The sequence below is a fragment of the Megascapheus bottae genome, chromosome 5 (assembly GCF_031878675.1).
Source record: "Megascapheus bottae isolate mThoBot1 chromosome 5, mThoBot2.hap1, whole genome shotgun sequence".
NCBI lineage: Eukaryota > Metazoa > Chordata > Mammalia > Rodentia > Geomyidae > Megascapheus > Megascapheus bottae.
The window spans coordinates 17,220,006-17,233,698 of NC_143513.1; the positions used below are offsets into that span (position 1 = coordinate 17,220,006).

The following is a 13,693-nucleotide window of genomic DNA, read 5'->3' on the forward strand; positions in this document are numbered from 1 at the left end:
AGTTTGATTCCTCGGTACTATATACTTAGAAAAAAGCTGGACGTGGTGCTGTGGTTCAAGTAGAACTCTGGCCCTGAGAAAGCCCAAGGACAGTGCTCAGGCCCTGAGTTCAAGGCCTAAGATTGTCAAAAAGTGACCTTTTTATATTAGATTTATGAAAGTGATCAACTGTTTGGGCATTGTTGTTTCCAATGCATTCATTCAGTCACATGTATTGTTTGATTTTATTGAAGCAGATAGTATAATGTTCAAAACAATTGCTCTAGGAATTTTAGTTACAGTAAACAACCAATTGAAATATAACCAGTTCTTTATAAAACAACTATATCAGAATAATTGTAAAACTGATTCAATTGCTTTTCTTGAGCTGATTTCACTTTTGACTTCTTTTTTTGGTATATACTTATCTAGGCAATATTGATTTATTTTGAGAAGAGAAAAAATTCATTTAATTATTTTTACACAAGTCCAAGCTAATGAAGTAATTCTTTTTGCTCTTGAAGATAAACCAATAGACTGTATACTTTAGTATTACTTACAGAAAACTCACATTTAGTCCCTGAGCTCCTTGACTATAATTAGTGAGATATGATTTGATTATGTGAGCTTCTCATGTCATTAAAACATCATATTCTCTTCCCCTTTCTCTCCACTTTGGCATTACACTGTCATAGTCCATTATGAGGTTTAACTTATTTCTACCTATATGCCAATAACAACTCTAAAAATAGTTGTAGCCACATATAAGATGTAGAATTATCAGATTAAAGATGTGTCTTTACCTTTCCCAAACTTATATTTTATATATACATTGACTCAAAATACATAATAAAAAACAAGACAACAAGACACTTACTTGTGGGTTATTGGTAACTTGTTGAATTCACAACAAGGATTCTTAGGGAAACTGAGTTAGAATAAAACACCACTTTTCCTTACAGACCTTGCAATTGAAAACTATTTCAACTAGAAAAAATGAAATGTAAAAACTTACCATTCAAAGCACAATTTTATCAGAATTAAGCACGTTAGATCATCTCTCAAAAGCGATTTAGTGTGTACTGATTTCTCCTTGAACTCCTAAATAGTTATTTTTGCTTCAGTAACTTAAAGCTTACATACTGAAACCATGGCTATTAAGTACCATGGTACCATATTAAGTACCATGGTTTATCTATCAATGATAGAAAAGTCCCTTAATAAATTATCTAGAAACAAGACCAGAGACCCAAGAGGATATGGTTGCTACATAACTAGAATAAGAAGCTGTTTTTCTTTTTTAAATTAACTCCTCATTAGGAACAGTGCCTATTTATTATCTGTGATCAAAGAAAGGCCTCTTACGACTTCCCTTGAGGGTTTGGATGTGTGACACCGTTGGTAGGCTGCTAGCCAATGAAAGAAAGCATTAGGCACTGAGTTCAAGTCCTATACTTGGACAAAAAAAAAAAGAAATCACAAAACCACCACTACCACCACCAACGACAACAAAACAAACCAAAACAAACAAACAAACAAAACCAGTTTCCTAGAGATGTATCTTAAGGATGAAACAAGAAGCTTGTTGAATCTGCCACTTGACCTAAAGACAGTTATGACATTTTCCCTAGCTACCCTTTAAAGTGAGGTCTTCTCCAATTCACTCTAACATTACCTAGAACTTACAGGAATTGGTGGGGGGAAGTAAGAGAAAACCAACAAAGGAAAGCGAAGAGCAATTATTTCTGGGGTGATATTCACCACCCTGTCCACACACACACACACACACACACACACACACACACACACACACACACACACACCAGCCACCCCTACTGTGTCATCTTAGGGCTGCTTTGATGTCCCCTGGACACTATTGCCCTGAGTTGTACACAAAGATAAATACCATGCTTCTTCAGGTACAGGACAATGCTGTAGCACTCTCATTTTGACTTTCCTTCTCAGAGGCACATAAGACTGAAGGGAGTCTGCTCTTGACAGGTGCGATCCTCTTAAACCAGCCAGTGGAGGCTGAACCCCTTCCCCTCAAGATGAAATAAAGCCTGTTCATTTTCCTCTTACACCCAAGGAACCAGAAGAACCCTCCTTCCAGACTCCCCCCTCCCCCCCCCCCCCCCCCGCCACCTCCCAGTAAAAAAAAAAAAAAAAAAAAAAAGAACAGCATCAAGAAGCAAAGCTGGCACACAGGGACCTCCATGCAAAGCCAGAGGAGCACTGCTGATTGTGTTTCCCGGGGAGGCAGTGACCCAGGGACTACAGCAAGCACGCACACTGCTCACCACCCTAAATAGGTAAAGAGTGAAATGGCTCAACGTACACACACCCCGCTCCATACCGGGGACGAGTCTCCGAGCTGCGGCTTGTGCTGTCGGAGGGCCAGGCTGAAGCTGACCGCCCCCACGGCCACGCTGGACACCCCTAACCCTATCTCCAGCACGGACAGCACCAAGAGGCTCCCAATAATCTGGCCGCTGGTGCACATCCTTCCTGGGTCATCATCCCTTCCCGAGCAGAGAGGAAAGCCAACCGTCCACCTTCTGGTCTTCTCCACAATCCTCCTCACCCCTTCCCACCCCCTACCACATCCCCAAACTTTTCTTTCTTCACCAGCGACACGGGTATCCACAAGGACTGGAGTTTTCCGGGAGCTGGAGACTGGTCTTCCCGGGGCTGGCCAGAGGTAGACGAGGAACTCCACCTCCTGGCTCTGGGGTGGGGTGTGTAGGGGTGAGGGGGGGATCGTCGATGGATGGTCCTGGGCGGAAGGGGTGAGTCAAGACAGCAGAGCCCGACGTTCAAGCCTCAGAGAGACCTGCATGCAGCACCCAGGAAGCTGGAGCGCCATCGCTGGCTCGCGGGGCGCTGTCCAGAGTTCTGCCGCGTCTCAGACCTCCGCAGGGAGATCCGCTCCCTCCTCCAGCTTCCCGAGCCCGTCTGGCTCTCCTTTCTCTCCCCCCCCCCTCCCCCCGGGCGGAGGAGAGCAGCCTGGCTTCCCCGGGGGAGATGACAGCAGGATGCGGGCTCCCGGCAGCGTCTCCCAGCCGCTTCCCCTCGCCTCCTCTCCTTTGTTTTCCTGGTCAGGCGAAGTGCGGAGGGGAGGATGGTATTCAGCACCACGCGCTTCGCAGTTGCTGTGTCGCCAGAAAAAGCGACCTTGTCTGCTGGCCTCTTTCCGTCTGGGTTTTTTTTTTTTTTCTCCCTCCTGGTCCTAGTCCTCTTCCTCCCCCTCTCTCTTGATCTGTTTCTCTCTCATCGCTATGACCTCATTGGGATTTGGGTGCTTGACGGAGGAGGGAGAAGCCTGAATGAGGGGTTGCTGGGTCTAGGAACCCACACTCTCGGGTGCCTCTCGATCGGCTGCGCCCCGGGACCCTAACCACAGGAATCTAAGTAAACCCCCTCTACTCCACATCGCCTCCAAGGCTCTCTTCCGGGCTCCTCTCCAGCCGGGAGGGGAGGTGATGCCTACGTCAACGCGGGCTCTTGCTGGGTAAAAGTTTCTTCTGCGTGTACGCCGGTGTGTGGGAAAGCCGCAGATGCAGAAAAGTCACCCTCCTGGTCACCAGGACTCTAAAGGCCCTCTGAGGGAAGTCTGCCCACCTGCATTCACCAGAAGGAGAAAGCTTTGGCTACAAGCCTCCACATTTCCACAGTGATGTGGCCTCTGTCCCCTCCCCAACCTGGCTTCCTGAAATTCAGGCCCTTTGTCACCCATCCTTAGACACTATTCAGATGTGCACGCACTCTCTCTCTCTCTTCTATCTTTCTCTCTCTTCTCTTCTCTCTCTCTGTCTCCACTCCCTCTCCCCCCCTCCTTCCCTCTCTCCCTCTCATTCAAGTAGTTGTCAAGTACAACACTAGAGCAGACATTATTTTAAAAGAAAATGTCTGGCTCAAGGGATAACTGTTTAAAAGCTATTCTTGAAGATATCATTAGGGTGAGGAGTTGAAGCTTGCCTTGGGTATTTTGGGGTTACCCTCTTTGATGTATGTAGAAGTCTAGATGTTTGAGAATCTCTAGGCCTGAATACTGTTTTCATCTCCCCGCTTTTGCCTCATGACACTGTCAATGTTATTCAGGAGGTTTGAGGGAGTTAGGGAGGTTTGGAGGTATGGATTATCTTCCTCAAAAAGCGAGTTCACAGCCAGGTGCTGGTGGCTCACACTTGTAAATTCTAATTACTCAGGCTGAGATCTGAGGATTACAGTTTAGAGCTAGCCCTGACAAGAAAGTCTTGGACACTTTTTAGCCACCAGAAAATCGGTAGTTCAAAGTGGAGCTGTGGTTCAAACTGGTAGAGGGCTAGCTTTGAGTGAAAGAGCTCAGTGATAGTGTCAAGGACCTGAATTCAAACTCCAAGATAGAAAATGTGCTCGTATGCTCATGATCACATGCGTGCGCGCGCGCGCGCGCACACACACACACACACACACACACACACACACACACACAAATTCTCCAGTAAGAGATGGATCAATTAAAGGAAGTGAGAGGAAAGTACTTCAAATTAGGAAGCAGTGACAGACAGGGCATCCAGAGTTGTGAATACATGCAAACAAGTTGAGAGCAGGTGCTTCTGTGCTTAAAAGGTTCTTTCTATTCAGCTTCTCATGTTAAAAACACAAAAGTTGAATAACTTAAGCCTAAGTCCCATGGCATGTGTGAAGTTGCCATTAAAGCTATTTATTTGGATTTGTTTCATAGTAATGAACTGTAATTCCTTTTCATTTCACATAGTTGCTTCACATGTATTAAACTTGAGTCCTTTTCCCTTAATTATAAAAAAAAGCAAGGAAGAAGAATAATAGCCATTTAGGTCTTAAAAAGTCTTCATTTATGCCAAATACCTGTAATCCTAGCTATTTAGAAGGCTGAGATTTGAGGACTGTGGTTCAAAGCTAGCTGAGGCAAAACCATCCATGACAATCTCCAACTAATCAGCAAAAAGCCAAAACTGGGACTGTGACTCAAGTGGTCGTGCAGCTGGATTAAAAAAAAAAACAGATATTAGAGAGGACAATGATCAAAAGTTTCACAGTGGTGAAAGAAATTTAAATTTTGATGAAGATGTGCTATATTTAAACCATGGAGTTCTATGCTGTCACCAGAAAGAATGACATTTTCCTATTACTAAGGAAATGGGAAGACTTGGAAAAAATAAAATTAAGTGAAGTAAGCCAGACCCAAAGGAACATAGGCTCAATGGTTTCCCTCATTTGTAATAATTAGTACAGATATAGGACTTTCCTATCTGAGGATCACAATAGCTCAAAAGCTATGTACAGAAGGCCATATAGAATAAGGCTAATCAAAATGAACTCCAGGATAACGAAACAAGAGATTTATCTTTGTGATTGTTGTTCTTAATGTACTATCTGTTTATTTGAAAAAGGGAAGCTAAGAGGGAAAAAAAGATGATTGGGAGAGGATAAGGGGAGGAAAAATGGAAGAAAAACATGGGAAAAGGTATCAATGATGAAGAGGTAATGTACTCACTACCCAATGAATGTAATTGTAACCCCAACAATAAAATAACATTTAAAAAAAGAAATTTAAATTTTGAAACACTAATGGATTTCAGAGTAAACATTAAAATAATATAAAGCATGCTAAAACCAACTTTTTAAAATCTAAAATGAAGACAAATGGTCTATTAGATGGAGAAAGTAATAATTTTTAGTTAGAAATCATAGGAAGCCCCAAAATGTAAAATGACAAGCTTGCAATCTTTTAAGGCAAAATCAAATTTAGCCCATAAATTTATATACAGTTAACACACTCTTAAAGAGGTAGGATACTCAGGTGCAAAAAAATAACAAAAAACATCAAAAATGATTAATTCTTAGTAAATATACAAAAATAAACTTTCCTTGTGCTCTTTCTTACCTTAATTTCTTTGTAAACCTTGCCTGTAAAACTAGACTTTTAGATCTCCTGCCAATATCTTTATGAGTGAGCTTGGAAATGCATCCTTGCCTAATCAAATAAGGAGTGGACTACAGGTCTAGCCAACACTTTGACAACAACATTCAGAGTCTGAAATAATGAATGTTGCTGCCAGTCATACAGTTCTAATATACTGTTTGGACTAATAGACTAATACAAAGGCATGAATACTGACAAATGTGGGATCACTCAGTAACAAAATTTCAAAATTGATAGAATTGCACACAAAATTCTACAGTCACTTTTGGAGATTTTGAATCCTCACTTGATAGAACAAGTTGAAAAAGGTAGCAAAGACATAAACACATAGACACAATATTATTCAGCAACTGTCTCAATTTGCTACTATTTTAAAAAGGTTAAAAATATCTTCCCTTTTTTAATTATAATGAAGTCAGATGTCTGTTTAGGTCCACTCAAATAAAGTACTCTGCTGATTTTGTAGCCAGAAAAAAAAAACATGTTTTATATCCTTTTCTAATTTATGACACTCCCTTGTCCATTTTTAAGTGAGTTTTAAGATATATTTTATTGTCAGGGTAATGTATAGAAGGGTTACAGTTAGATTTGTCAAGTAGAGGGTGCATTACTTCTCACATATTGATACTCTTTCTCATGTTTTTGTCCCTATTTACCTCCCCCACCCTTCCCATTCATCTTGTTTCCCCCTTCCCTTCCTTATTTCAAATAGACAAGTAAACATATATACAATATACCAGGTAATGTTAAGATTATTTGGCTAACATTTGCATTGATGTTTTTTAACTGAGCATTCAGTTACATGATTATTAAAAGAGAAAGAAATAGAAGAACAAGCTATTAGGTTTTATTAGCCAAAATGAGAAGTAGATTGACATATAAAGGTAGAACCGAAAGGGCTAAGAAACCCTATGGTTAGATTTCAACCCTATATTTAAAGAACATATTTCATTAAAAAAGAACATATTTCATTAAAAAACCTTTATCTATATTTTTATGAATTTCATCCACTGCTTTCAGTACTATGTTTTGGGTCACTAGGTATTATTTTATGTGAGCTATCCATTCAATCATTTAAAGAACTTTGTGCACTGTATTGAGTTCATCAGTTACAGGAGAACAGTCCAAGCCCTTCCATTTTCTTAGCACTAGTGAGTCTTATCTTACATCTGTCTCTCTAAAGTAATAACACACATAAATAAATGTTACACAATAGGTGTGTTCTGAAAAAGACAAACTAGTGGAATTTATGTCTAATTCAACATTTCTGTAAAAAGTGCTGGTTGTGGTGATTTTTTTGAGCTGTTCTGATTCATATTGATGTTGTAATCAATGGAAACCTTAGCGTATCTTTTTTTCTTATGGCTTGTCCTATTTTTTCAGTATTATACAGTGGATTTTCTTTTAACCTGAAGGCAGGTTGCTTCGTTTATCACTAACTTTATCTTGTTATCTTTGACCCTGTATTCTTTCCTGGCTGAGATCTTTCTGAAACTTCTTTCTGTTATTGCATGAACTACCTATTTCTTCCAGAATTGTCATATGCCTCCAAGCAGTGGGCCCTATTCTGACCTCATTCTTGTGCAACATTTTCAAAACTGTCATTTTTATTATCTTAGGGATTTTTAACAAGTCTCTGCTCATTTATGACTCTTGCTCTTCTGTCTCTGTCTTTGTAGATTCCTGTCACTCCTAGGTTTATTATTGTTTACTATATAGCTTCTGCATTTCATATCTTAATATTTAGCTCTTATCTTAGAAGTATCTAGCTAGGTACAGATTTAATAGATTATAATAAACTATCTTTCCAAAACCCGATGAGCTATTTTCATAATTATAATTTGGGTTCTGTGAAGGATCAAAGGTACTGGGAACAAAAGAGCATGGGAGACTCCATCTCATCCCTCTGATGCCATGAAAAAAAGGAAACTTAGATGTGCAGAATGGGGAGGAAGGTTTCCGAGAAACAAGCTGTGCCCCTCTAGATCAAGATAAGACCAAAGTGGGCTTGATAGCTGAGACGTAACCTCTGATTTTCTTGCTTTATACATTCTTAACCTGTTTTGTACATTCTGGAAAAAATGGAGATCCTCAGAGAATGGGTCAATAGCACAAAAGAACAATGGAGACACAATTTCAGCCCCTTTTCCATATCTGGTTTGAAACAAGACACTCAACCAATAAAAAGCTCCAAGTACTTCTAAATGCACAATAGAAACATCAGTAAAGAAAGAGTTAGGCAACTTACCATCTTTAAAGGCCTCTTTTCCTTATTTAACTCAAGGATAATCTCTATAATCCTGTGAATGTGCAGGATGGCTGAGATGGCTTACGTATTGCCTTCCCATGGCCTGTGTAGGCCATTTTCTTTCTTTCTCTGGCATATTTCTTTTTCTAATAAAGTTCATTATAATCTGTATTTATGTTTAAATCTTGTCACAAAATTTATCTTGCTTGACTCAAGAACCTGAGGTAAATTTAGCTACACTAAATTTCTGGTAACTATTGCAGGAAACCTTCTGCCTTTTATCTCTCAACTCAAGGGTTTTCCAGATGTTCCCTCTTTAAATTCAAGAGTCCAAAGACTGGAATTCTTGCCTCACTGGGCCAGCGTTTCTTTCATAGGGAAGAAATGTAAGGAGATACTAATTTACAAAATGTATGAATACATAAAAGGAAAAGAGAATGGATAAAAATCTAAAAGGTGGTGTGTTTCTAGTGTACGGAAAATCTGAGAGGGTTGGGAGTGTGACCTAGTGGTGAACTGCCTACCTAGCATGCACAAAGTCCTGGGTTTGATTCCTCAGTACCACATACTCAGAAAAAGGGGAAAGTGGTACTGTGACTCAAGTAGTAGAGAGATAGTCTTGAGAAAGCTCAAGGACAATGCCCAGATCCTGAGTTCAAGTCCTAAGATTGGCACAAAACAAAAGACATCTGAAATAATCAGCTGAAAAAAAAGTTGTTTTAGCTCATACTTTTAAAGGTTTTCATCTGTGACCAATGTGCCTTACTGTCAGGCCTGTAGTGTGGCAGAACATTATGAGAGGAAAAACATAGAAAACACACATCATGCTTCGTGGTGAGAAATGAAAGGAAGAAGGAAAAACTGGGGGCAGGGGCGACGATTCTCAGCATCCCACTTAATGGAACACCCCACATGGCTCAAATCCTCCCATGAGTCCTATCTCTGAAAATTTCCATCTCCAAATAGCACTATGCTCAGAGACATTAGAACTGTAATCCATTCCAGATCCAAATAATGTTTTTCCTAATCTCTTTCCATTTCAACTTCACCTATTACTTATGTCTTATTACAATAAATTAAATCCAAGTGATCTTTTATCTTAAATGTCAAATAAAATAATAAACTTGGAAGAAATATAAACTATTTATGTTTTATTTTCCACAGTAGCAATTAAAAATCAGGAAAGAAAAGCTAGTGGACAAACACATACCATAATGAGCAAATAATTTATAGCATAATACACATATTACAAATGACTACATAACCTGAGACATGTTCAGTAGTAAACAGTAAAGGATAAGAGTGACTACTTTTCTTGAGGCAGACAATATTTACTTCAAAAAGGTAAATAATGTTGGGAGTAATTAATTATTTTCATAACTAAATTAGAAAATATAAAGTGGTGTAATATTTTATGATGAATTAGAAAATACGTAATAAGACTTTAACAGTTTTTTTTTGCCAGTCCTGGGCTTGGACTTTCTCAAGGCTAGAGCTCTACCACTTGAGCCTCAGCACCACTTCTGGCTTTTTTCTATATGTGGTACCAAGGAATCGAACCCGGGTCTTCATGCATGCGAGGAAAGCACTTTAACCACTAGTCCAAACTCCCAGCCCAAGACTAACAATTTTGTACATTGACTCAGTTATGTAACTTTTGTGTTTCTACACTAAGAAGGTACAAATTGATAACCTAATCCATTCATATATATAACTATTCATAATATTATTTTTCTTAAGAAAATATATAAAACTAGCCTAATTTTTGATATAGAGGCTAATGATGGAATAAGGAAAGGAAGGCTACAATATATATATATATAATTTATAGACATTATTTTTAAAGTCCTCATATCTATGAATACAATTCAAAATACACTTTTAAATAACATAAACTAATGATAATTTTCTTTAGATGATACATATAGAAATATAACTACATAGTCATATCTGTTTTAGGGAGTGATTATGGATTATCTTGTCGTCTTTGTGCTTTTTGTATTTTTCAATTTGTGAACAAACAGAGGTTAGAGTTTAAGTTCTAGATCTAGAATCTATTTTTAAAATTAGAAATAGCAGTAAAACGTAGGAACTAAAAAAATTCTCCCTACTCTAGAGCATTCAATTTAGTGGGAACTTGCATTTCAGTCATAATACCTGCAGAGAACATCATATTCAAATTCAATAAAAATACTTCACAGCAATAATATCTAGAAATTAAAATTATGCTGAATACTGCTTGCCTAGAAAACCAGGAGAATTAAGGAAAAACATCTTGAATCAGAAGTTCATATATATTACAGCCAGATGTGTTGGCTCACACCTGTAATCTTTGCTACTTAGGAAGCTGAGATCTGAGGATCATAGTTCAAAGCCAGCCTGGGCACTAAAATCTATGAGACTAACAGAAAAGCAGGAGTGGTGCTGTGGTTCAAGGGGTAGGGCAGTAGCCTTGAGCTGAAGAGATCAGGGACAATGCCCAGCCCCAGTAGAAGGGCAGTTGAGCTGAAGAGCTTAGGGACATCATCCAGGCCTAGAGTTCAAGCCCAGTGACCAACAAAAAGAAAAATTAAGACTATATATATATATATATATATACACACATATATATGTATATATATTATTTGGTGCTTAATGATAAGGAAGTATTGAAATTATAATAGCATGAAATGCTCATTTCACCACTAATAGGCTAGAATTGTACTTGATCATACATGCAGGGCTTGAGAAAACACAATTTCTTTAAATTTCAAAGATGGTTTTATCTGCTCAGCCAACTCTATATATGACAATGATTGTGAGTCAAAAGAAATACCAAGGGCTGGGAGTTTGGCCTAATGGTAGAGTGCTTGCCTAGCATGAACAAAGACCCAGGTTCGATTCCTCAGTACTTCATACATAGAAAAAAAAAGCCAGAAATGGTGCTGAGGTTCAAGTGGTAGAGCTCTAGCCTTGAGAAAGTCCAAGGACAGTGCTCAGGCCCTGAGCTCAAGCCCAGGAATGGTGAAAAAAAAAAAAAGAAACACCAGAGGTCTGGTTATATTTTTGAGGCCATTGAGGTATGAATGAAATTGGTATTCTATTTTACTTACTATGTCTTGGGTAATAACAAGTCTAAATATTATTTTAATAATATTTCTTCTGAATTATTCTAATTAATTTATTTCCCCTGTCCACATATCAGATCTTTATGGAATGCTGTATATGGGCACAAATCCTGAAAAGATTTTGAGCAAGAATTCCAAGAAAGATTGAGTAAAGAGATAATAACAAATATAAATAAAACTATTACATATAACATACTCCCTGTGTACCTGTATAATGCCAGCTCTGAAAAATACCTCATAAATAAGATATACTACACCCTACCTTCTGTGATGGATTCATATGATGAATAAGTAAACAAAATATAACTAGTATTATATGATTCCAAATCTCAAAGTAAACTAAAATAGGGCACAAGAACAAAGAGTGTGATCTAGAGATAGAGTGCTTGCCTAGAATGCACGAAGCCCTGGATTCGATTCCTTAATAACACATATACTGAAAAAGCCAGAAATAGTGCTATGATTGAAGTGGTGGAGTGCTAGCCTTGAGAAAGCTCAAGGACAGTGCCCAGTCCTTGAGTTCAAAGCCCAGGGCTTTGAATTAAATAAAGAATGTATATATAAGAACTTTAGAATTTGAACAAGTAACACATGGTCACATGCCTTCAGTGAAATCTATGAGTGAAATCCAGAAAGAAAGGGAAAAAAATAATAAGCAAAACACATAAAGGGCCATTGAACATTTCCACAATGGTAAAAGCCTGGTGAAGTAGTGGACCTGACACAGAACTTATATTAAACAGAATAACAGATATTAAAGAGACTACATCATTTAAGAACACTTGAGTATGCAAATATTTTATACTTACTTCTAAATGAATGTAGATTAAAAGACTTTGAGATGAGTAGTAACATGATCTAATATTTTAATAACCCTAGTTTGCTAATTACTTCATGTTAGATATAATGTACTGACAAATGATATGTAGGTGAAAACCAATCAGAATCTCCTACAATAATAAAAAGAGCACTTGCTATAGAATAGTAATCTTGAAGTTGTTAACGAGCACATTTTGACAGTATTGTGCAATGAAGAACATATTCATACCCTGTGATAGAATGCAGGATTGAAAAATTGAAACCAGTCCAAGGAACCAAACAGGAGACAATTAGGAAAAGTGGCTCCCATAAAATTGCCTAAGGTAATGGTTCTGTGTGTAATGGCTTCATAACATTGTAATAGTCCCATTCATGTGCCAGGAAATATTTGTTTTCTCCACTTTAGAGTGTTCTTTAAGATGTTCTAGAAGATGGATGAAGAGTGCCCTCCAATTCTTATTGTTTTCTCCATGCCCAGTTCTATTATATGCAATGGACAGTCTCTACAGTCAGCAGTATACTTACTCAGTATCATCCACTAACTTTTGATGCATTGTGTGGTAGTGAGTACTATGAAGAACATGTTTTTACCTTTTGGGGATCAGTCTTTGAAGTCATGTACAAACATACTCTATAGATATAAGTGGCCTTTGGAAAAAAAATCTAGGTACCCAATCACAAGGTACAATAAAGTAATAATATTGGTCTAGTAGAAAGATAGAATTTGGGGGAGGATACAGAATTTTCTGGAGGTGGCAGCACTGAACTTCTGTTATCAGTTTACTGGAAAATTGTTTTGTAGCATTTAGGACTAAGTTGTAAACAGTTCTTCAATTACAAGACATTTTAAAACACTAAGATTTAAAAAAATAAAGTACTTAATATATAGAGAACATTCTCACATTCTCATGAGAACTTTAAAAATTACATTTGTAGGAAGAATAATGTCAATAAGATGATGGGAGAGTCTCAGCTCATGTGTCTTTCCACAAACAAGTACTGCATTCCTCAACATAAATGTCCTTCTGGACACGCAAGTGTCCTGAGGAAGGTTTGGGATCCACTTAGCCTTTTACAAAATCCAGAAGGTCACAAAGCTCAATATTAAGGAGAGTTGTTATTTAGAAGTCAGGCCTGTTCCACAGTGGAACAATTACTGGATTCGCTTTTAGTTGCAATGAAAGCATCCACTGTTTTTAGCTGCAGTCCTACCTGTCTAGAGTTCTTCAACCAGGTCTACCCATCCAGGTGTCTGGGAGGAGCCATGATGGTCTATTTCTTCTTTGTTTTGTTTTGTTTCGCCCGTCCTATGGCTTGACCTCAGGGCCTGAGTGCTTTTCATGGGCTTTCTCAAGGTTTCTGCCTTTTTTTCTATGTATGTAGTATAGAGGAATCAAACCCGGTTTTGCATGCTAGACAAACGCTCTACCACTACGCCAAATTCTCAGCCCTGGTCTATTTCTTTAGTTACAGCTCTCTAGACCTCAAATCACACTGAAGCTCCTTAATCAACCCTGTGATCTGGGCCTCTGTCTAAGGTTCCAAAAGCAGTTCTGTCTTTGCATTCAAGGAACCGATGTTAGCTTGTTAAGG

At 38.4% G+C, this 13,693-nt stretch overlaps 1 protein-coding gene across 2 annotated transcripts in view; it reads right to left on the minus strand.

Moving 5' to 3' along the window:
* Positions 1 to 2,692, minus strand: part of Tmem196 (transmembrane protein 196) — a 50,948-nt gene extending 48,256 nt beyond the window's left edge. Inside the window, exon 1 of one of the 2 annotated variants that reach the window (XM_090332296.1) lies at positions 2,336 to 2,692. In XM_090332296.1, coding sequence (XP_090188422.1) covers positions 2,336 to 2,482 — 147 coding nt within the window. In that variant the 5' untranslated portion in view covers positions 2,483 to 2,692. Of the gene's footprint in view, positions 1 to 2,317 lie in introns of both variants that reach the window. The other variant, XM_090332295.1, reaches the window with a different exon arrangement.
* Between the last annotated feature and the right edge of the window lie 11,001 nt (positions 2,693 to 13,693).